We start from the raw sequence: 23,758 nt of genomic DNA, 5'->3' as shown, positions 1-23,758 counted from the left end.
CCTACCCCGGGACCATGTTGGCATGGTAAACTGTGATATTTGAGAACCAGCAGGTGCTATCTGCGAACTTTAGCCCGAACGTCCTTTGCACCAGTTCCACTGCAGCCTTCTGTGATAACGACATTTTGCACGTAAAAGTCTATAGTTGCGTTCATTAAATTTATTGATGTCTCTCGATAAAGCATGAGCATGACATTCGAGCCTATGACCACGGTCACTGACGCAAAACGTCTTCCGTGTTCAACTGTTGAAAGGCGTTGTTCTTTATTAAATTTGTGGACACACATATTGCTCGATCATTGCTTGTGCCTTACTTCCCTAACCATGTTCCCATCAAGGTTGAGTTATGATGTTAGTAAGGAACTCCACTACAAGAAATACACGCTACGAGATATATAACGTGATTTCGTCTCGTACAGCGGTCGACAGCAGAAGTAAAAATAAACTGAGACCTAAAAGTACATCAAACTATATAGGCCATGTACGCCTGTAGCTAGTATTAGATATTTGCGAATTTTTTTGAGAAAATTAACTCTTTGTGAGAATCTAACTTATCTAGATACCCAGATGGAAGTGGAAATTGTGTCTTGTGTTGAGGAAACTAACAATATACCACAAGCCCATCAAACTGTAGGCCTATAGTTACTAGCTGAGAGGGGAAGTTATACAATTTTAGCATTCTCCCATCTAAGTGAGAAGTACACTAAGCATACGGTATGAAATGAGTTGGAGACTGTCCACTTGCCAACTGATCCAGCCTCCTAGATTAGAAAGGTTGTGTTGACTGATGTTGTAGCTGAAGTTGTGCAAAGATTTTAACTGGTGGTGCCAAACTCCCAAGTTCTGTTAGCTAAGCTATCACCTATCACCAAATCTGGTTTTGATAACTCATATGTCACATTAGTCTACCTGTAGATAACGCATTAGTTCTAGACTATTCCAGCCTGCATACAATGGCTTTTGCAGGTCTGTGAGAGGATTACTTTGTTCTTGTTCTTGGCTATGATGTACTTTTTATTCTTGATCATGGGGTACAGTTTTTAAATGTGCATGCATTGCATCGTATGACATCAGTTTTTGTTTTCTGTCCTCTTTGTCTTTCTTTCTTGTCTCTGACTTTCATCCTGTGTATGATTTGCTCACAAGTCACAAATATGCTTTCCCAGATTCTGATGAAGATAGAAAAGCACTGGTGCTAAGATATTTTCTGCTTTAAAGGTATGGTAATATTTCAACCTTTTCGCAGGTTTGCAAGATGTTTATTCAAGCATATTCTGAAGGCACTATTTGGTCTGAACTGATGAAATTATACTTTTGTTGGTTTATCACACCAACATAGCTTTGTCTCCAAAACCAAATGAAAAATATGTATAAATTACACTGAAGGTTGATCTTTCACATACAGAAAGGTTGAGGAATTAGGGTACATACAAAATGCTATAGAGCTTTAATAAAAATAGTTAAGTTATATGACCTAAACTTTTGCTCAGAAAAAGTCTTTTCTGGAGACAAATAAATGTCGTAAAATGTTACTTTTTACCATGTAAATTAGCTTCCTGCCTTCTGAATATATTTACCTGAGATCAGAGCAAATTTTAGGTCATTTACAACACTACAGTTGAGTGGCATTTTGTCAGCCACCAGGAAAGATGTGGATCCACATTTCATGCATGTTCTCCATAACAAATATGATTGGCTGCAACCATAAGTGAAATATCCTTGAGTGCAGTGTAAAGGACAAAGTAGTTAACATTGTACAGATGTACTGTATATGTAAAAATCAAAAATGATATAGTGGCTGTGTTTTTGACATTAACATTAGCACCTGTTCTTCACACATGTAGTTACAAGGAGCAGACAACATGTGCAGCTGACCTTGACTTTGTGGCCAAAAGATGAGCTCCTTCTTCAAGGTTGTGGGTGGGCTGATCAATGCAGCAGGAGCTAATATAAACCCTTATAAGGTTCAAGTATGTGAACCTGAGAAACAAAAGAAGTGAGTTGAGATTACTTGTATTTAAATATTTAAACAGCTAATTTCAATCTTTCTTAGCCTTTTATATAGTTTGTTCATTGATGTATAGTATGAATACTTGAACATGGACTTAATTGGTCTTGTATTATTTTCATTGAGTACATGCCAGTCAAACCTGATAAATGAAGTTGAACATAAAGTCATAAAACTTGCTTCGGTGCAGTGAAATCCTTCACTTTGTGGTCTTTCACTAGTAAACAGCTGTATCACAAAGGAATAACTTTTTTGTTTTTGTAAAGGGAGAAAGTAGTGGAGAGAAATGATGCCATGACACTCTACAAGCAAACCGGCTGCTTTGAGGCAGTGTTGTACCACTCTGCAGCCCACCCTGGAAACAGTTTCAGGTAGGTGGTTAAAAATTGGAGCAAAGATATAAATAAGATGAAAGGGGGCTGTTTACCAAACTCTCCTTTAATAATTCCTAGGGTATAGGGTATAGCACAGTATAAGCACACAGAGGTGATCCACTAGTTTCATACAATGTCCTGTGGCTCCTTGTAATGTAAATTTCTTGTTAAAATTCTACAGATGCTAATTGTTTGAGCTGTGTCCTCCAATAACAACAATGAAATCTGACATGTATGTATGTACATGTATGTATATCTCCACATTTGGATATCACACCATACCGTGTATCTAATGACTTTTGTCAAGTCAAAAGGGAACAATTTCAAAATTGTGAAATTGTGCCCCTGGAACAATATTCCCAGGAAGTAATAAATACAAAATGGCTAAGGGTTTAATGTTGAAATTCATAACATACAGATGAAGCCTGTGTTTCCATTTCTGCCTGGCTGTGGCTATCTTGCTATAACTGATAAGTGGTATAAGGCATATCCTTTTACAGGTATTACTTACTGCTGCTGGGACAGAACGGTTATTTCCTTTTATCTTTGGTGTGTAGATTTCTTTGTTGAAGGTAGACCATAGTGACCATGACCAATCCATGGCTGATGTTAATCAGGGTATTTTTGTTTTGTTTCGTTTTTTTTTCAGTTTATTCAGATTGACCAATGAAGGAGAGGCCAGTTCCACCTTCAAAAAGTTGGCTTCTATACTTGTCCCTCTGTACAAAAGCACGTTAAAGGTGTACCAGGAACAGATGTTACAACTTATATGTGACACAGTCCGGCAGAACCCCACCTGGACTGTAGCCCATGTGGCAGCCCATGTTGGTCTTGTGGATGCCTTAAAACACAAACCTATATCCAGGTGTGAGACAGACAAGTAAACATAGCAGTAACCAAAATTAAAATCTTCACAAGACACCGGCATAGGCTAATTGCTCTAAAGCCTTGCTCTTGCTACCATCCAATCACCTTGTTACTTACAAGATCATTTATTTGAATCCAACTCCAGCTGGTTGAGCTACGCCTTTACGCCTGGGGGTTGTAGGTCCCTACACCTTGTGAAGCAAGTGGTTTTTAAACGGGTAAAAGTGTTTCAAGCACACATTTATTAAAGCCCAGTAAAATAAACAAGGGAACTTGTCGTAAGGGCGATGCATACTACTTGACATAGATGCACTAGTTTCTTGATTAGATAGAGAGCAAGTCGTATCGTAATGAATTATATGTGAGGATGATATTTTCATATTGGAAGTTGTGTGAATTTGTGCTAAGATCTGCAGTGTGTTTGTTATCCCACTTGTCACCTGACCCTCACGCTGTGTGTTGTTTATAGATGCCTTAACACAGCCACAACTGACACCGCGCTGACCCCTCTGATGGTGGCTATAACAGCTGGTCACCAGGCCTGTGTGGAGGAGATGCTGAAACAGGGTGCAAAGCTGGACATGGTCAAGGCTGACGGTGACACAGCTTATCACAAAGCTGTCATATACTGCCCTGATGCCATTGAGGTTAGTCTGTTCGAGATTGTCCACAAGGGTACATTTACCATGCTTTATGCATCAAACTGGTGCCCTGTATTTCCTGCATTTGCCAGACTTCATGAATATTACACACAAATGAAGAATAAAATGTTTTAAATGTTCTACTTGCATGGTTGGACCCAGGTATATGAACTTTAAATTTTTGGTTTGTTTAATATGCCTTCTGTTTACTTAGAAGCTGGGTGGAGTGTTCACCTTTTCTGGCCTATGGGAAAATATGGGGCGTCCATACATTCTATCAATCTCTGATGTATCTTTTTGACTCTTTTCTTTGTTACTTTGATGCAAAACAATTGATAACTCCTGTGAAATTAATGAAACAAAATAGGGAAAAAAAACACATGAGTAGCTGACTAAATATTGCTTTTGTGAACAGCAAAGCAAAGTGGCATACTCAGCCTATTGTTTGATAAATGTCAACAATTGTTTTATTTCAGCCGAAGTTATGGAACCAGAAAAGGGTGCCAAAGTTAAAAAGCTGTATTAAGGTCTGGGTGGTGCAGACAATCTTTTCTGGTTGGATATTATCCTGCCTTATAAACAAACCTTAATACACCTTTCTGAGATCCATTGAACTCTCAGAAACAGAGAAAACATGATACTGAAGTCAAGGATGAAATGTTAGATACCGTGTACAGTTTATAACATCTCTGATCTGTCACATTTTTTATTTCTTACCCTTGTGAACATGTCCATTATATGTTTTGACTCGATCCTCAAAGGTTGTATTATTTAAAGAAACCTGTGTATTGTTTGTCTGTGTTGCAGTTGATGGCGAAGGCAGATCATAATGGAGTGATCAATTGGCTGAATGCTTCAGGCCAGAGTGCTCTCCACTTGGCTTGTTCTGAGAGCAAACCTGACAGCACTGACAAGTTACTGTCCAATGGAGCGGATGTAAATGCCACAGGGTGTGACACCAAACCAATCCATATGGCCTTCAAAGTTGGTGACATTGAGTAAGTTTAGTTAGCATTTTATGGGTTTTTTGATATTCGTGCACTTAAAGTGAATCTCGTCAGCATGTATATCACCTGAAGTTTGATATTTAAAACTTTCTGAAGCATGTTAAGCATTAAAATGATACTTTTGATGCCATAAAAATTCACAAAAATTCCTAAATAGCCCTGTAAGGTGGATGAATCAATCAGAATCATGCAAAATGTGTCACCTGAGAAATGCTTAAGTTTGCTTTCACTGCCAATCTCGTCTCGAAGTTGGGAGACCCATGATCAAACCTGGGTTGGGTCATACCAAATACTATAAAATGGTACTTTTTACTGCCTCACTTGGCACTCAGCATTAAGAGGTTAGAGCAAGGAAGCCGAACTGGTTGGCTTGGTGTCAGTATAATTTGAATGGGTGGAGTGTCATGTGTGGTGTTTTTGGCATGATATTTCAGTGGCGCCAGCACTTTGGCATCATGGATTTGCTGTGTCACAAGAAGACAGGCGATATGCACACATACATGTACCTAATGACTCCTAATCATCATATGACTGAAAAATCGTTCAGTACAACGTAAAAGCTTAAGCAGTCATTCATTCATTCAGTGCCAATCGTTCATTGTTCAGCCTGACCGTATCTCCTTATAGTCTACAGAACCGCTGTTCAGTTGCTTTTGGTTTAAAATTTAATTATATGTTTTTTAAGGTTAAGTATAATGATCATAGTATGTGATCAACATTTGGAGTATTTGGGTTCACTGGTTTATGAAGTAAATTGAAGAATAGGATCTAGGCTGAAAATATTGAGTAATTTTTAGTGTTATGAATACTTTGTTTAGTTATTTGTCAGTTTTTTAAGTGTCAAAGGGCAGAATCTTAGTTTAGATCAGTAGCTTTTGACCATTAACTTCACTTGATCGGATCCAGCTCTCACTGGTTTGTCTGAAGCCCAAGGACAGGCAGTTTATCAAATGCCTCACAACAAATTGTTGTTAAATTTAGGAAAACTGATATATGCACTTTTTTTACTCATGTCTTCTTCTTTATACATATAATTCAATCATATTAGGTACCCTTCTTGCCATCACGCTTTTTTTTTGTTTTACTCCTTATTACGAGATCTATTACACTTGGCATTGTCTGTTTGTCCATCTGCCTGGTAACAAAGTTTTTATTATTAATGCTACTGTGTTTGCACAGAAGTGCTTCCCATGAGGTTATAGAATTAGTTTACTTTTTGTCTCTTCCACCTGAGTAAAAGCTACTGAAATTGAGTCATATCACTTTAAAGTCTAAAGTGTCCTGCAATGTGTATCCAAATTAGGAACAATAAATGTCCAGATTTTCCAGTGTTAGATACAGAAGACTATAAATTACCTTCTGCTGTGCTATCAAATAGTAATCTAGTACCAAAGTAAAAATCTAAAGGGGAAGTTGTCTGTCGACACTTCTGGAATTTGACCAGATATAGCTTGATAATATTTCAAAGTCTAAAGTGTCCTGCAATGTGTATCCAAATTAGGAACAATAAATGTCCAGATTTTCCAGTGTTATGTACAGAAGACTATAAATTACCTTCTGCTGTGCTATCAAATAGTAATCTAGTACCAAAGCAAAAATCTAAAGGGGATGTTGTCTGTCGACACTTCTGGAATTTGACCAGATATAGCTTGATAATATTTCAAGATATGCAAGTACTTAGGATATCATTGAGACAGGCTGTACATTTATTAAGGAATAAGTCTTAAGATTTTACATATTCAAGATGCAGTGAATTGCATATTGCCAAGGTTTTTATCTCTTTTACCTTTCAAAAAGGACCCAAATGAGAATCTTGTTTATTATCTGCCTTAAGTAATGTAAAGGCTTTGTCTGTCCCAATCTATTTCTTCTTGTACTTTGTGTATGAATACATATCCATTTGCTTCTGTTAGCTCTTAATCCCTGCAGTTCATCAATACCAATTACATGTACTTATCTTGTCTTTATGGAATGTGTCAAATCTGTACATAATTTATGTCCTTTGGCTGGAGACATGCTGGTATCTTTCTGTTGATCCTATCTACCTTTCATAACACCATTACAAAGGCACAGGAATGTTTCATAAGACTGAGTATGGTCAGCCAAATGTACATGTACAGTGGTGAAAATGGCTATAGCATTGAAGCTAAAACAAGCACCTGCTTTTCTCTAACAGCTTTTTGTCTGTGGATAAGTACTAAACTCAGTATTTTATGTTGGTTAATGTAAAGTATAAAACTGAGTTTCTACCTATGTAGCACATTGTAATTTAGAGAAATCAATATGAAGATCAAGAATGATCATGTCAGTTATTCACAGTTTTAAATAACACAGTGTGCTCTTCCTTTAATGCTTACTGTCCATGACAGTACTCACTTCCTGCTTTGTTTATCCCCTTTATAGATCAGCTCGGAAGATCTTAACTCATCACCCAGACCAAATTAACTCCAGGGATAGCAAGTATAATGGAACACCTGTACATTGGGCAAAGTCAAAAGAAGTATGAAAGCCTGTTATGCATTGTTTATTTATCAGTGGAATGTTTATACCATGCTGTCAAATATTACCCACTGCTGGAGCTGGATTGTAAGGGGCAACTTGCTTGTGCAAACAATGTTTTTATTTATTAATTCCATCCAACGAGCAGACAAAGCCACTTGTGTCATTGGTTTCAAATAATGTCAAATTTGGGGAATAAAGTAATGGATAAATCTGGTCAGCCTATAATTTTTATGCAGAAAAAATGTAGCAGGGTGTGATAGTGGGGGGATTATCTGATAGCTAAGATACATATTCTGTGGTTAAATTAATGTTTATATAGGTATCTTCAAATTAAATTCTCTTCTCCTACCATTCTGGATGTGGTTTTACTAACCCAAAGCATGTTTTCTTCATCAGATTTTGTGACAGATACTGTAAGGCTTGATGTACATTAATAGTTAAGTTAAGATAATAGTTAAGCAGCCCCCATGCTGATTGTTGTTGTGACATTTAGAACTCACAAACAGATTTTGTAGCCATAAATGCAGTATGTCTGACAGGAAGAAAACATGACAAATGTCATTAAAATTTACAATTTTCACACAATCATGCAGGTAATTTTTGCACACAAAAATGTGCCTCCTATGGATAGAGCTTAAGTAGGAGTTCTTAAGGCTATGTTAGGTTTTGTGGCAATATTGACACTTTGCGGTCTCCTCTTTTAATCATGATGCTCTTTTTAACAGCATATTACATCCCTAATAACACATGATGGTTTGTTTGCTGAAGGCTGTGGAGCTATGTGTGGAGAAGGGGTGTGATCTGAATGCTGTCAGTGAAGCAGGGGACTCACCCCTTAACATTATGCTGGAGAGAGGACGATTGGACTGTGTCACTGGCTTGCTATGTCATGGGACATGTGTGAATGCAGCAGGCAAGGGAGGTAACACACCCCTTCATCTAGCTGTTAAGGTGGGTCACAGATAATAACTTACATGCACTGTAATTCTTCTGATTTTTAGGACAGATATTAGTGCTGAAAACAAAAAATTACATTATCTCTCAGTTTTTTGGAAAAGTAAAGATATGTATATGTTGTTTATTAGATGTGAGAAAAGAAAAACTCTGTATGCCTGTTACAGTTACATGTTTATTGGTTAAACAATGTAGAAGAGTTAAGGTGCTTCTGGCTTCCATATACACTTGGCCCGCATGCTCGATGAGGTCGCAGCTACAGTCATTATTAAGACTTACAGCATAAGCCCCGCAGTAGGCCTCCTCTGAATTACCTCCCTTGCTATACACTAGCAGCTATGAAGTATCAGGCGCGAAACTAAGAGAGGTGGGACCGAGCTTATTGAAGTATACATTATGTAGGGTTTGTCATGATGGTTGCTTCTGTTTTCTAGGCAGCAGAGTGTAGAAAAACATATCAGCCTCTGTGAGTCTCAAAACTTGGCGAGAGATAAAATGCATCTTTTCAGCTTAGGTAGAATATGATTTATCGAGTTTGCGCAAGCTGTCTGAGATACGCTTTAGCATACATGTACGTGTATTTCATTGGAGGATTTTTAAATTTCATCCAAATGGTTTAAAAATATTCAGCTTTCTTTCTTTCAAATCACTTCACAAAATTAATATGCGTCTTGAAAATAGGAATCTAACCAGCCTATGCCACTTTAACCTCAAGGGAGGCAATTTTATGTGGCCCTATTGAGTTTAAAATTGATTGTGAAAAAAATTAAGCCGCTTGCTTAAAGGAGTTATAAGGTGATTGTATCTTTTTGGAGTTATGAGCACGATCGTACATCCAGTTTGACTCATACATAATGTTAATCTGCGTAAATGGCTTCTTCTTGCCTTCATTTTCAGAAGAGTTCATCAAGGTAATGATTCAGCAGCTTACCTTGTTTTAGTTCAAAGAACTTCATTGTCTGGTGGCATACTTGTGTTTTCTCACAGGTGGCATGAGAAATATCTTGTGTTTTTCAGAAAGACAACATTGATTTGATCAAGAGTCTCATTGTGTTTGGTGCTAATGTTGATGCAAAAAATGACAATAACCAGACAGCTCGTCATTTAGTTGCAACAAGCAAGTTAAAAAATAGGTAAGTGAAAGATCAGACCACTCAGGGTGTTCAGATGGTGTACAGGCATGACAGGTGGCATAATACAATGTTACTTTCTTCCCTGTTATAATCAGGTTCTAATTCTGAAGGGTTTTGGAGCTGTTGATTAAATTGTATTTCCTTGCAATAGAATGGATGCATGGCAATCCACCCATGGTAGAAAACTGTGAAACCAGAACATTATAAATACAAGTATTAAACATGGTTTTCGTCAATGGTTCATGATTTAATGCTTGTACTAAACTTACAGTATAATGGCTTTTCCGTGGTTTAACCATAAATTCTGTAATTGTGGTTTTTATTTTGTTTCAACAGGGATGTGATGTTGTATATATTTCACCGGTCAGGAGCAGAGAGGTGTGGCAAAAAAACTAAAGGTTGCCTCAATGGCTGTGTGTCAGAGGGAAGCTTCAATGGAAAGCCTGACGAATCCATGGAGGAACTTCTGTCACAGGAAAGGATGGGTAAGATAGTTCTCTCACCCTAGTTGTCCTTTAGGGCACAGGAAAGTCTAGGTAAGCTGGCTTTCTCACTCTCGTTGCCCTCTAGGGCACAGGGAAGGCTGGGTAAGCTGGCTCATTTACTCTAGTCCTCTGGGGTGCAGGAAAGGCTGGGTAAGCGGTCTATCACTCTGGTTGTCATCTAAGGCACAGGAAAGGCTGAGTAAGCTGGCTCTCTAGTTCTAATTGTAATCTAGGGCACAAGAAAAGCTGGGTAATCTGGCTCTCTCTCTAGTTGTCCTCTATGGCACAGGAAAGGCTGGGTAAGCTAGCTTTCTCACTCTAGGGCACAGGAAAGGTTAGTTAGCTCGCTTTCTCACTCTAGTTGTCCTCTAGGACACAAGAAAGGCCGAGTAAGCTGGCTCTTTCACTAGGGTGGGTAAACTGGCTCTGACTAGTTGACCTTTAGGGCACAGGAAAGGCTGGGTAAGCTAACTTTCTCACTTTAGGGCACAGGAAAGGTTGGGTAAGCTGATTCTCTCACTCTACATGTAGCTAGAGGGTGCAGGGAAGGCTAGGTAAGCTGGCTCTCTCACTTCAGCTGTCATCTAGGGCACAGGGAAGGCTGAGTAAGCTAACTCTCTAGTTGTTCTCTAGGGTGCACGAAAGGCAAGGACACCTAGTTCTGTATCGCACAGTTTGTAGATTTTTTTCTGCTTTTTCCAACTTTACTGTGTAAAACTTATGTAGTTTTCAAAACACAGGTTTCAAAATTTGACTTAAGTCAGAAATGGCTTTCGAACACCTCAAGCTCAGGTGATAACCCTTATACTAAATACTTTTCATGGTCATCCACAGTCATCCACAATCATTCATGGTCATCCACAGTCATCCATCATTATCCACAATCATTCATGGTCATCCACATCCATCATTATCAACAATCATTCATGGTCATCCACAATCATTCACAGTTGCATCAGCCTGTGAAAAATTAGTAGTTGTCAAATTCTGACTTTTTCTATAGCTTGTAAATTAGTGCATGATACATGCACTTAAGTACACATATAGATTACTGCATGTATCACAGAGAGAGTTTCATTCTTTTCTTACTGCAGGGTTTACCTCCCAGGAAACCACCATCACTTGGTTAAGAAATTGACTCACTTTAAAATAAAATTAATCTATTTGTTTCTGTATTGTGTTTCCCTACTGTGTCACCATTGCTGTTGCTGTTGTCACTTTTAAAAGGTTAAAATCAATACTGTTGTACACTAGTCCTGAACCTCAGATATTTTCAGTTTCATTGGAATAGTGATCATTCTTCAGTTTGAGTATCATGAAGGCCAAACTCTGTTCATATACACCCACACGGAGCAATATTATGTCACTTCAGAGGTTTTGTTAATAATTTTTGCATTCTAACAGCGGAAATTGTTTCATCTATGCATGTAGAGGATTCCAGATGAACTTGAACTGTTCCCTCCTTTAAAAATCTTAAGGTGAAAGGTGTCTTAGCAGTATTTTTTGCCTTGCTGGCCTTTATATACGTATGATCATAACCATCTCTAATGGCATTAAAAACAAGCAATCTTATAATTAAAGCTTTCACACTACCCATATGTAAAGTACATGATTCAAATATCGTTCTATTTTTTTCAGCTGTGGACGACGTTTTGGATGATGCTCTCTCCAGGGGGGTGGATTCTGTGCCTGAGACAGACAATGCCGTCAACCCGCAAAGGGTAAGAGGATTCAGATTAGCTCGTCTTTCGGTGTGATAAAGGAAAACACCAAATAAAGACACCTTACATGTGTCAGCTGCTAACTTCCAGAACTGGTGGCCTAGATGTAATCATGGTTACAATGCCCCACCCATTTTGTTAGGCGTTTTGAGAATGGAAACGTTATAAAATTGACATTTTGATATAAGATTTCTCAGTGCCTCAAAAGCTGGAGACCATGGTTCAGTCCTGAATCAGTTTGAAGACCTTGGTACTTAGCTCTCTCACATCAACTAGACTATCTCTGTGATTATACTGTCATGGTTGGTGCCTTGGCCAGCCATTCCCAGGAAGCATTGCAAAATGATGCTACAATGAGTTGCCATTCAGATGTAGTCAAACATTGTCAAAAGTGACATTAAAGCAGAACAAACGTACCAACATAAGGTACTGTCGATGCCTTTGGTGACCATTCAAGTATAGCACACGTATTTTCATGTTGAATATCATTGAGCCATTTTATAGTGGAACTTTTACATGAAGATGCTACAGAGGTGTTTTCTTGACTTCTTTCAATGGCATTTAGATGCTTATTTGGATAACATAACAAATATATGGATCACAACTTCTGTGTATTCAGTGAGCAACTTTCCAGTACAGGTACTAATACTGTTATTGAGCAGGAAAACAAAGCAGTTAGTCATTTAAAACTTGTATTTCATACTTCTCAGGTGTTATGTTTGGATGGGGGAGGCATCCGGGGAATTGTACTTATACAAATGCTCATTGCCATTGAAAAAGCTGCTGCGGTGCCAATAAAGGAATGTTTTGATTGGATAGGAGGAACCAGTACAGGGGGCATTCTCGCCATTGGCATCGCTATTGGTAAAAATTCATGAAAAATACAAATTTAAATTTAGGCAATTTTATTTTTACAACCATTCCATTACTGAAATAAGTTAAAATAAAAATGCTAATACATATAAAACTCAAAATCACTGGTTAATTATTGAGTTTTTTCAGATTTTTTTTTTTTTGAGAAAGTGTTATATGTGTGTAACGGCATATGTACTTATACCTGTGAAGGAAGAAACTTTTATAAACTTCTGTTTACAATGTTGTTTTGATGAATATGATGAAGCTGAACCTTTACAGTAAAGTTGTGTGTGCAGCCATTTGGACAGTGGGAAGTTGTTGGTTGGTAATAATACTAGAGCTGTAATATATTGGTGCTGTCAAAAACTAGGCTACATGTATTTTTCATTTGATTTTTAACAGGAAAACCTCTACAGCAAATTTTGGGGATGTATTTTGGTCTTAGGGATAAAGTATTTGTTGGGACTCGTCCATATCCATCCAAGCCTTTAGAGGATTTGTTGAAAAAAGAACTGAGTGAGACGCTGGTAATGTCTGACATCAAATATCCCAAGTGAGTAATTTTCCTTCTATTTTTATAAAGGGAGACAATTTCTGTATGTATGTTTTATTTCAACATCTTAACAAACCAGATTACAAATTCAGATTTTAGCCATATGTATTATTCATACGCTTAATATTTGCTCACCATAAACCTACAGATTGCAATGCCTGATTTCATCCACAAATTAACCTGACTATTTGCAAAGATGTAACATATTGTTTAGCAAGGCATTAAATGTCAGTGCATCGTATAAAAAAGACTGAACTGTTTCTGATATATAACTGTGTCAAAATTATTCCTGCTCTTATAACAGTTTTTTTATTTCCCAGAATTCTAGTGACGGGAGCTCTAGCTGATCGTTTTCCTCCAGAGCTGCATTATTTCCGAAACTATGTTCCACCTATAGTGTATCGCCCTACGTCGGAGGGACCCCTTCAAAGCGTCCACCCACCACCTAGTGGTAAGTTCTGTCATAGTAGTTGTAGCACCATGACCAATCAAAATTGCACTATAAACTAAAGTTACATCAAAGCCAGCTTCCAGTTTTTTGATTAAGTGAGAAAGTGAAGTAGACTCTGCATAGTTTGGCTTGTGTGACAGCGTACTGGAGAGCACATGGAGATCAAATTGAACTCTAACAGGTTGTGGTGTACCCAGATCTATAGCTGATACAAGCAGTAACACATATCCTTACAGATATATATTAAGAGGTCATAATGTTGACTTTTAAAAGTAAAGTATAGCTATTTTATTTTATCACCTATTTTGTTTTATCACCTTTCAAATTATTCATGGATATGTAAATTGAAACCGAATCTCAAACACAGAAGCCTTCATATAAAATTTACTTGTGTTGTTTTGTAATAAAAGGACTGCTGGTAAGTACGGAGAAATCAGTCTGCAATTTGATTACAGGATTGTAGGAGAGCAGGTTTTGTTGGCCAAGCGTTTAAGATGCTTGTCTTTCAGTTGCGAGGAGACAAGAGGTGATGGTAGAACAAAAAATGTTCAGTATTCCCTTTGCTTCCACTGATTTCGGGACGTTGGTGACAATACATGGTTGAGGGCACCTGTGTTTATGCTGGAGATGACTTGCCCTCAAACAATTTAACAAACAACTGTACATAACATGTGGCAAAGAGTAGTTTACTCACAGAATTCCTGTTTCCTCCAGCTGCGAAACTGGCTGTTGTTGTATAAGTGGAAAACTCTTGAGGACTCAGTCAAGAAAATAAATAAATACACTGTTATAAAGAAGTGATAATTTCCTTGTAGAGCAGTAAGTGTGGCATGGATGATCTGAATGTTAGTGTATTTTGATGGATGTAGAGGAGTTGATGTGACAGAGAGGATCTGAATGTTAGTGTATTTTGATGGATGTAGAGGAGTTGATGTGACAGAGAGGATCTGAATGTTACTGTATTTTGATGGATGTAGAGGATGTGACAGAGAGGATCTGAATGTTACTGTATTTTGATGGATATAGAGGATGTGACAGAGAGGATCTGAATGTTACTGTATTTTGATGGATGTAGAGGATGTGACAGAGAGAATCTGAATGTTACTGTATTTTGATGGATATAGAGGATGTGACAGAGAGGATCTGAATGTTACTGTATTTTGATGGATATAGAGGATGTGACAGAGAGGATCTGAATGTTACTGTATTTTGGTGGATGTAGAGGAGTTGATGTGACAGAGAGGACCTGAATGTTACTGTATTTTGATGGATCTAGAGAAGTTGATGTGACAGAGAGGACCTGAATGTTACTGTATTTTGATGGATGTAGAGGAGTTGTGACAGAGACAATCTGAATGTTACTGTATTTTGATCGTTGTGGAGGAGATGATGTGACAGTGACAATCTGAATGTTAATGTATTTTGATGGATGTAGAGGAGTTGATGTGACAGAGAGGACCTGAGTGTTACTGTATTTTGATGGTTGTATTGTTTCTGTATTGTGATGAATGTTACTCATTTTGATCATTGTAGAACAGTTAGTATGGCAGGCAGCTAGGTGCAGTGGAGCGGCACCCACCTATTTCCGTGCTTCCGGACCATTCCTGGATGGGGGACTCGTCTCCAACAACCCTACATTAGATGTCATGACAGAGATCCACGAGTACAACATTGGTTTAAAGACTCAGGTATTAATTTTATAGTACAGCATTTATGAATGGGTGGAGAACGTGTTTCAAATGTATCTTTGGTAAGTATTAATCAGATCAGAATTGATGTATGCTAAAGAGAGGACCTTGAAGTACCTTGATACTCATGCTGGCTTCCCCTCTGGCAGTAAGTGGGAAGATTTGCCAGCAACGTGCTGATGGTCATGGGTTTTCTAACATCATAATGCTGACCGTCATCGTCGTATAAATGAAATATGCTTGAGTACGGCGTAAAACACCAATCAAATAAATAAACAGTGCTGACTTAAAACTTGACCCGATCCATAAAAAGCTGAACATTGATTAAGAGTGGGTTACCTTTCTTTGCCTTCAGGGCCGACATGAAGAGATCACTCCCCTGGGTGTGATTGTGTCCCTGGGGACAGGCCGTATTCCCACTGTGCCCGTCAGAACCATAGATATATTTAAGCCTGGAGGACTGTTTGATGCCTGGAAGTCTGCCCAGGGAATGTCAGCCCTCATTAATATCCTCCAGGAACAGGTAAACACCAGTGTCATCCCATTAACATATCCTCCAGGAACAGGTAAACACCAGTGTCATCCCATTAACACATCCTCCAGGAACAGGTAAACACCACTGTCGTCCCATTAACATATCCTTCAGGAACAGGTAAATGCCAGTGTCATCCCATTAACATATCAAGAGGAACAGGTAAACGCCAGTGTCATCCCATTAACATATCAAGAGGAACAGGTGAAAGCCAGTGTCATCCCATTAACATATCACGAGGAACAGGTAAACGCCAGTGTCATCCCATTAACATATCCTTCAGGAACAGGTAAATGCCAGTGTCATCCCATTAACATATCAAGAGGAACAGGTAAACGCCAGTGTCATCCCATTAACATATCACGAGGAACAGGTAAACGCCAGTGTCATCCCATTAACATATCACAAGAAACAGGTAAATGCCAGTGTCATCCCATTAACATATCAAGAGGAACAGGTAAATGCCAGTGTCATCCCATTAACATATCAAGAGGAACAAGTAAACACCAGTGTCATCCCATTAAAACATCCTCCAGGAACAGGTGAACGCCAGTGTCATCCCATTAACATATCAAGAGGAACAGGTAAACACCAGTGTCATCCCATTAACATATCAAGAGGAGCAGATAAATGCCAGTGTCCTCCCATTAACATATCAAGAGGAACAGGTAAAAGCCAGTGTCTTCACATTAACATATCAAGAGGAACAGGTAAACATCAGTGTCGTCACATTAACATATCAAGAGGAACAAGTAAACACCAGTGTCATCCCATTAACGTATCAAGAGGAACAGGTAAACACCAGTGTCATCCCATTAACATATCAAGAGGAACAGGTGAACACCAGTGTCATCCCATTAACATATTAAGAGGAACAGGTAAACACCAGTGTCATCACAGTAACATATCAAGAGGAATAGGTAAATGCCAGTGTCTTCACATTAACATATCAAGAGGAACAGGTAAAAGCCAGTGTCATCCCATTAACATACCAAGAGGAACACATAAATGCCAGTGTCATCCATTAACATATCAAGAGGAACAGGTAAAAGCCAGTGTCATCCCATTAACATATCAAGAGGAACAGGTAAAAGCCAGTGTCATCCCATTAACATACCAAGAGGAACACATAAATGCCAGTGTCGTCCATTAACATATCAAGAGGAACAGGTAAAAGCCAGTGTCATCCCATTAACATATCAAGAGGAACAGGTAAACACCAGTGTCATCCCATTAACATATCAAGAGGAACAGGTAAACACCAGTGTCATCACATTAACATATCAAGAAGAATAGGTGAACACCAGTGTCATCACATTAATATATCAAGAGGAACAGGTAAACACAGTGTCATCCCATTAACATATCAAGAGGAACAGGTGAACGCCAGTGTCATCACATTAACATATCAACATGACATATTTTATTATGATTTCATGGTCATGTGAAAAGTGTTCAGCAAGGTGTAAATGCTTAAAAATGTTGCCTTTGTAATGAAATATATCTCTGATATATACGATCTGTTACAAAATGTACAAACCCAGTGATTCTGTAATAAACCCTCTTTGAGGAAAATTCTTCTTTATCATTCAAAGGTGAATTCACAAATAGCAAATTTACAGCTGTTAATTTTACAACTATCAACTTATTAAGAACCAGTTAGTTTGACCTCTTGACCAGATTTGGCCAAGGGGTGTTGTAGCATTGAACACTGTTACCAGATTTGGCCTAGGGGTGTTGTAGCATTGAACACTGGTTACCAGATTTGGCCTAGGGGTGTTGTAGCATTGAACACTGGTTACCAGATTTGGCCTTGATGTGTTGTTGCATTGAACACTTGTTACCAGATTTGGCCTAGGGGTGTTGTGGCATTGAACACTGGCTACCAGATTTACCAAAACTTATACCAGATGTACACTTAACAGACATTCCAAAAAGTTCCAAAAAGTATTCATTTTTGGTGGCCGTGGTCATTTTGTTTGTTGACGGGGTGGTCGGTGACTTAACTTATATTTTATTACAGGCTTGGAAATTTGAAATTTCTTGAAGCCTTAAGCACTTTTCAGTAATCATGTATTCTCATTGGCTTTGTAGAGCAGCCCTGTTTTTCCAGGTTATTTGGCCTATTCCTTCATTACCTCATTGCTTGTAAACACAAGGTATTGGCTGAGGTGCATTCAGTGGATTTGCTGGGTATTTTTATAGCATTCTGTATACATATATATGAGTGTAATTTTGATATGGTAATCTGTATTTGGTGGTATGTTTGTGTTGATACTTCATAACCCTGTAAATAAGACAAGCTGTCATAGGCAGTTGGTTTGATCACCGTAATTTTTGAATGAGCTTTGTCATTTTATTCCTTTACAGGCCACTGTGACCGAGGGACGCCCAAATGACAGAGCCCGGGCCTGGTGCAGTATGATTAATGTTCCATTCTTCCGGTTTAGCCCCCAGCTATCTGAGGATGTACCGTTGGATGCTCATGATGACAAAACTATACTTAACATGATGTGGGAAACACAGTGCTACATAGCCACTAAAAAACACAAGTTTTCTGAACTGGGCACACTTCTCAGGGGAAACAACCCTCATGACAAGTCTTAAGTAAACTTACCTTGGGAAAGTGCACTACTTGGATAAGACATATTTTATCTCATACCCAGGCTATCTCCCCTTCCCCCAACTCGAGGGTCCAATACAGTTCATCAGGGAATCTGTCAGAATACATGTCTTTTCTGACAGTATTTAGAATAGCAGACAATTGGGGCTTAAACTTCCAATCCCAGTCTTTATTAACTCATCAGGGAGTCTTCTTATTTTCCAGTGTTTTTTGGACAAACTCAGATGGACAAAAATCAGGAAACTCAGTTGTTTTTTGAGTAGAACTTTTTTTACCTTGCAAGTGGAAAGGAACAAAAGCCTTCACATACTTTACTGTCTTTGTACGGCATATGGTTTCGATTTCTCATTTTAAATGGACTTTTTTTCCATACCATCATTGTTGGCAGACACACTTTTGTAATGTTCATATAACAAAGGCCAGTTGATCAAGATGTCATCAAGATGCATTTAATGAAGTTGAAGTCTTGTCCACTCTATAAAGTGGTCACTGTCTGTTAAGTGTGCCATTCAGACCACTGCAAAACAAAATGAGCTTTCGTTGATACAACCATAAGATTGTTTAATTAAGAAAAGATAACCAAAGAATTTCACTCACTTTAGGTACAGTTAAAAAATAATATTTGCGTAAATGTTCTTTTTTTTGTGTGTGTTACTTGTCATATTCTCACATGAATGAACAGAATAAAGTAATTAATATTTTTTTGTTAATTACAACACCATGTAGATTTTCATGTGTGAAGCCTTTGTAGGCGGTCATGTGTCGTTCCATGTTGTAATTTAGGCCTGCTGTATTGCTCAGTTTTCAATATCCCACCCTGTAGCTCATGTTGAGTGTTCCCTGTTCTGAGTATGTGGGCAGAAAGCATTTGATTTTTGCTGGAGTATCATGAAGTTTTGTCCCATTGGTGATAATTCATTCACATGAGAGCTGCTGTCAAAATTTTTCCAAGACGTGGAATTGCTTTGTATATCACGCTTGTGATGCATTTGCTTATAATTGTATACAGTTGGCCTCCGTGGCTCAGTTGGTTCACGCTTGCGCGGCATAATGACCCCAGAGCCTCTCACCAATATTCTTGCGTAAAACGCCAATCAAATAAACAAATAAATAAATATAATTGTAAACACAATCCATACTTCTTGCATGAAAAGTTTCAATACCGATATATTATGAATTATTGTTGTCTTTTCCTTTACACCGACTTATTCACTAAACGTATAGTGAATCGCATTTATTTACAATTATTGCCACAGGACAATATTTTTGACAAGATCAGTTCTTACCAATATTAATTTATAAGTTTGTCGCTCTAAACAGAGCAATTCAACATTCAATAATCTGCCTAAAATATGTAATTTTGTCTTTCACTATTGAATTTTCCGAAAAACAAAAAGGGGAATATACATGTATTAAGTGGGAATGTCAGTGTGTGCTTAGACTTTGTGTAATCTCTTTTCATTAATTTTATAAGTAGTTTTAAAAGGAAATATGGAGAAAATGGAAAGTTTTTTTTTTTTGGAAATGTTGTAATGCGAAAGTTTTTAAGTTCATAAGAAGACATTTGGTAGCCTTAATAGTTAGGAGAAGCTAATATGGATGCAGAATTGGATATTGTGAAGAATTGTCTAATGAGGAGTTTAATAAGAGTGACCTATCATGTTACCATGGAAAAATTCTCTATATCTAAACATGTATGACAGAAAACATTTATGATGGAAAGCGTACAATGCTTTTGGCTGTCTCTTTTTTTTTTTTTTTCTTCATGTAAATTTGTGCTGAGTGTTGAAATGTATTTGTTTGATGGGAGTTGATTTTTGTGCTAATGATAGTCATGAGAGTTATGGATGGAGGAAACCGGAGTCCCTGAAGTAAGGCTCACCTCCTTGCCAGGTACTTCCTGTATGGATGGAGGAAACCAGAGTCCCTGAAGTAAGGCTCAGCTCCTTGCCAGGTACTTTATGTATGGATAGAGGAAACTGGAGTCCCTGAAGTAAGGCTCAGCTCCTTGCCAGGTACTTCATGTATGGATGGAGGAAACCGGAGTCCCTGAAGTAAGGCTCAGCTCTTTGCCAGGTACTTCATCTATGGATGGAGGAAACCGGAGTCCCTGAAGTAAGGCTCAGCTCCTTGCCAGGTACTTCATGTATGGATGGAAGAAACCGGAGTCCCTGAAGTAAGGCTCAGCTCTTTGCCAGGTACTTCATGTATGGATAGAGGAAACCGGAGTCCCTGAAGTAAGGCTCAGCTCCTTTCCAGGTACTTCATGTATGGATAGAGGAAACCGGAGTCCCTGAAGTAAGGCTCAGCTCCTTGCCAAGTACTTCATGTATGGATGGAGGAAACCGGAGTGCCCGAAGTAAGGCTCAGCTCTTTGCCAGGTACTTCATGTATGGATAGAGGAAACCGGAGTCCCTGAAGTAAGGCTCAGCAACTTGCCAGGTACTTCATGACTTAAAGATGCAGCCAAACAACAAATATTGAATCAATTCTTCGACCTCATGGGCCAGGGGCCAATTGTAGCCAGGATAACACTTTAGTGTTTAATGAACCAGGAAAAGCTCATGCTGAACGTCATTACAGTGAGCGTTACGGTTGGCCATTTCTGTTCTTTACTTCTGTCACTACCTCATTATTTCCACGGACTGAGTGATTGATTATCGCCTAATGATCAGCTTGTTAAATCATTATATTTTGAATTGTCCCATTTGATGGGATCCCAGTTGTTCTACGGCCAGTCTAAATGCATGTTACATCTGTATGAACTGTTTTGATGTAGAATAGCTGGTCTCTTCATATGTTATAGGCTACATCACTCATTTTGTGTCTTGACCCGAATGTGATTTTTGACAAAATAGCAGTGCTCACTGAGAAATCCTGCTGCTTTCAGCTAAGTGGATAGGTGGTGGTGTCAAATATGTAGACTTCTATTATATTAAATATGTAGACTTTCTTTCATGCCTCTTTTCAGCTACAAAGTGAGATCTATGTTATCAGCAGTAGAGAAGAAAACAAGCCAAACGCATCCTGAAATTAAACATGGTAAAGAATAGATGAGTGATTGTATGCCAAATAGTATGCAAAGCAGTGAATAGATTTTATGAGCTTCTGCCAGAAAAAATAGAAATGCAATTTTCACTGAATGGGTGCTGATAGTTTTGCAAGATTGCTGTGGGGTACTGGTGAGTGACACCTCTGCCTCTAGATCTAATGCCATGGTGTTAATGTAAGAGTAATGTTATATATGTACACAAGTTCTGGACTCATTCCAAAATACCTGCAAGACTTTGTAGGGAGAAATATTATTTTGTAAGGTGAGAAAAAGAGAAATATTTGGATTGGTTTCCAGCAAACAGACATTGCTCAGTGATAACTGCTTGGAGCTGATTTACAATACAGTAGCTTCTGAACAATGGTACCAGTAAGCTAGAGTCTCAATACAACAACATTACTCAATGTAAAATATCCATGAAGTTCAATATTCTTTATCATTATTAATGCTACAAGAAAGTGAGTAAAAATCTTAAGAGCTGACTACAGTGTTGGTCAGTAAAATGTTCTTCCATCTGTAAGGTTATGAACTAGCTTTGAAGCATACTGAGAGCCATGTTGATTTTTCAGTATAGGCTCAGAAATAGGGTTTTTTTTCTTATGAAGAAAACTTGAATGTATATAGAGGTGTGATGTAGTGTATTGGCCAAAAGTGGGACAAGAAATAGCTTTGCTGATGTACTCTATTTTACTAGCTTTTAATTAATGTGTGTGTTATTTCCACTGAAGTACTGCCCAGAATGTCGTGTATTTGTTTAATTTTTCTCTGTTCTTGGATAGCATGTATCTGTACATGTTAACCTTTGTTCTGTGCTTTCCAGCATGGTTCATTGAATAGTTGTCTGTATTTTCTGAAACTGGTATTCCTTACCTTCAAATATGACACTACTAAAAACTCACAGGCCATGTCAACTTCATGTAAAAGCATGCAGACATGCCTGTGCAACCCTTTGTTTGCTTGTAGTGTACAGTCTATATATGCAGTACATAGTAACTGCGATGGTCAGTCTGTATACTGACGTGTAAGAAAATGTTCTAGTTACCATATGCATTTCTCATTTCAATTCTCAAAAGCACAAAATTTGTTTTGTTTTGTTGTTTTTTTTTTCCTGATACATTTTGTGTTATATGTGTTCTCTATACATCCAGTCCAGTCCATTATAATTGTTCATTTTTTATGTTGTCATGTGTTCCAAAACCATTGCTGGTATTTGTTAGAACTATCTTAGTTTTAATTACTTGTGGAAGTAAGGTTAAAATGTTAATATATTTGCATGTTTATCTCTACCAGGTACAAAAGCTTTAATAGGTTAGAGGGTGGACCTTTAGCTCCGTCATGTCCATGGTCATTTTGATTATTTTAATGCGATACCGAAGTTTCCTACATGTAGAATGCTTTCTTATTTTATTGTACATCTTTCTCAAGTAGAAATAATACAATCTTTATAGGTCATAGTTCTATAGATCATAGAATTTAGAAATTAAACAGAAAAAGGTTGTTCTATTCCCTTTTTGTTTCTTTACTGGTACTTTTTGTGCTTGTATGGTGATGGCCTCTTTATTGTCATAACTTAAGTTTTTATAGGTTAATTGATTTTTTAATTGTGAACCAGATCAAAGTACACTTGTACATGTACCCTTCTTCTGTAGTAGTTAGGCCTACGAAATATACATGTATAATCTCACCGATACTCAATGTGGTGGCTTTTCAGGATTTTAAATTAGTATGTAATGAGTGAAAAGCTTGAGGAATGCACCTCTCCTACAGGTATGCTGACAGAGGGAGCGGTAAAGACTGAGAATTAACAAAATTGGACAAGTCCAGTGTAGCAGCCAAAATGTTAAATTATTCTTGTTTCATCCTAAGCAGAACCGAATTTGAGGTCTACTTAGTGCAGTGTTGTCAGACAACATATTGGTTAAAAGGTTATCAACTGAAAGTCAGAATTTTCATTTCAAAGTTATAGGAGAATTTTACAAATTATTCATGTTCATCACACATTAGTATTCTGGGTTTTGCTGGGTAACTATGGTTTGAAGGGCGGCCCAAAGCACATACAAAGTATCTTTTATTGAAAACAGTATGTTTTATTATTTGAAATGTAGGCCTTTTTCTTTGTGTGTGAAATGTCCCAACAACAGTTGATTAGTGGACTGCTGTAGTTACCTGGCCAATTTAGAGAGTTCTCACTCCCTATCCCTCAGTCCAGCAGCAGGAGAGGATCATCATTGTACCGAATATGTGATCGAACTCTGTGATTCTGAAAATGTATATTAGTAGGCTTATTTAAGGTGATGCTCAAGCCTGTCCAA

The 23,758-nt window shown here is 38.0% G+C and overlaps 1 protein-coding gene across 2 annotated transcripts; it reads left to right on the top strand.

Moving 5' to 3' along the window:
- Window positions 1-33: 33 nt before the first annotated feature.
- On the top strand, window positions 34-23,758 carry LOC135467262 (85/88 kDa calcium-independent phospholipase A2-like). 2 transcript variants are annotated; one of them, XM_064745037.1, is made up of 17 exons: window positions 34-131; window positions 1,845-1,996; window positions 2,275-2,379; window positions 3,032-3,247; window positions 3,719-3,896; window positions 4,698-4,888; window positions 7,301-7,397; window positions 8,168-8,350; window positions 9,371-9,486; window positions 9,823-9,971; window positions 11,610-11,692; window positions 12,403-12,556; window positions 12,950-13,100; window positions 13,421-13,551; window positions 15,085-15,239; window positions 15,595-15,762; window positions 18,142-23,758. In XM_064745037.1, the coding sequence occupies exons 2-17, from the start codon at window positions 1,896-1,898 to the stop codon at window positions 18,376-18,378; spliced, it is 2,415 nt and encodes an 804-aa protein (XP_064601107.1). In that variant the 5' UTR covers window positions 34-131; window positions 1,845-1,895; the 3' UTR covers window positions 18,379-23,758. The 2 variants fall into 2 exon arrangements, with proteins under 2 accessions (XP_064601107.1, XP_064601100.1); XM_064745030.1 differs by lacking the exon at window positions 34-131 and adding an exon at window positions 1,143-1,218.

This window comes from Liolophura sinensis, chromosome 1 (genome assembly GCF_032854445.1).
Source record: "Liolophura sinensis isolate JHLJ2023 chromosome 1, CUHK_Ljap_v2, whole genome shotgun sequence".
Taxonomy (NCBI): domain Eukaryota; kingdom Metazoa; phylum Mollusca; class Polyplacophora; order Chitonida; family Chitonidae; genus Liolophura; species Liolophura sinensis.
The sequence above is the reverse complement of the archived record's forward strand: the minus strand, read 5'-3'. Positions and strand labels throughout refer to the sequence as shown.

Bases quoted from the DNA above. Each gene is read 5' to 3' on its own strand.
- LOC135467262 (XM_064745037.1), top strand. From the start codon at position 1,896: ATGAGCTCCTTCTTCAAGGTTGTGGGTGGGCTGATCAATGCAGCAGGA. The intron at 8,351-9,370 runs GTGGGTCACAGA...TGTGTTTTTCAG, and splicing joins CCCTTCATCTAGCTGTTAAG to AAAGACAACATTGATTTGAT. The intron at 9,487-9,822 runs GTAAGTGAAAGA...TTGTTTCAACAG, and splicing joins ACAAGCAAGTTAAAAAATAG to GGATGTGATGTTGTATATAT.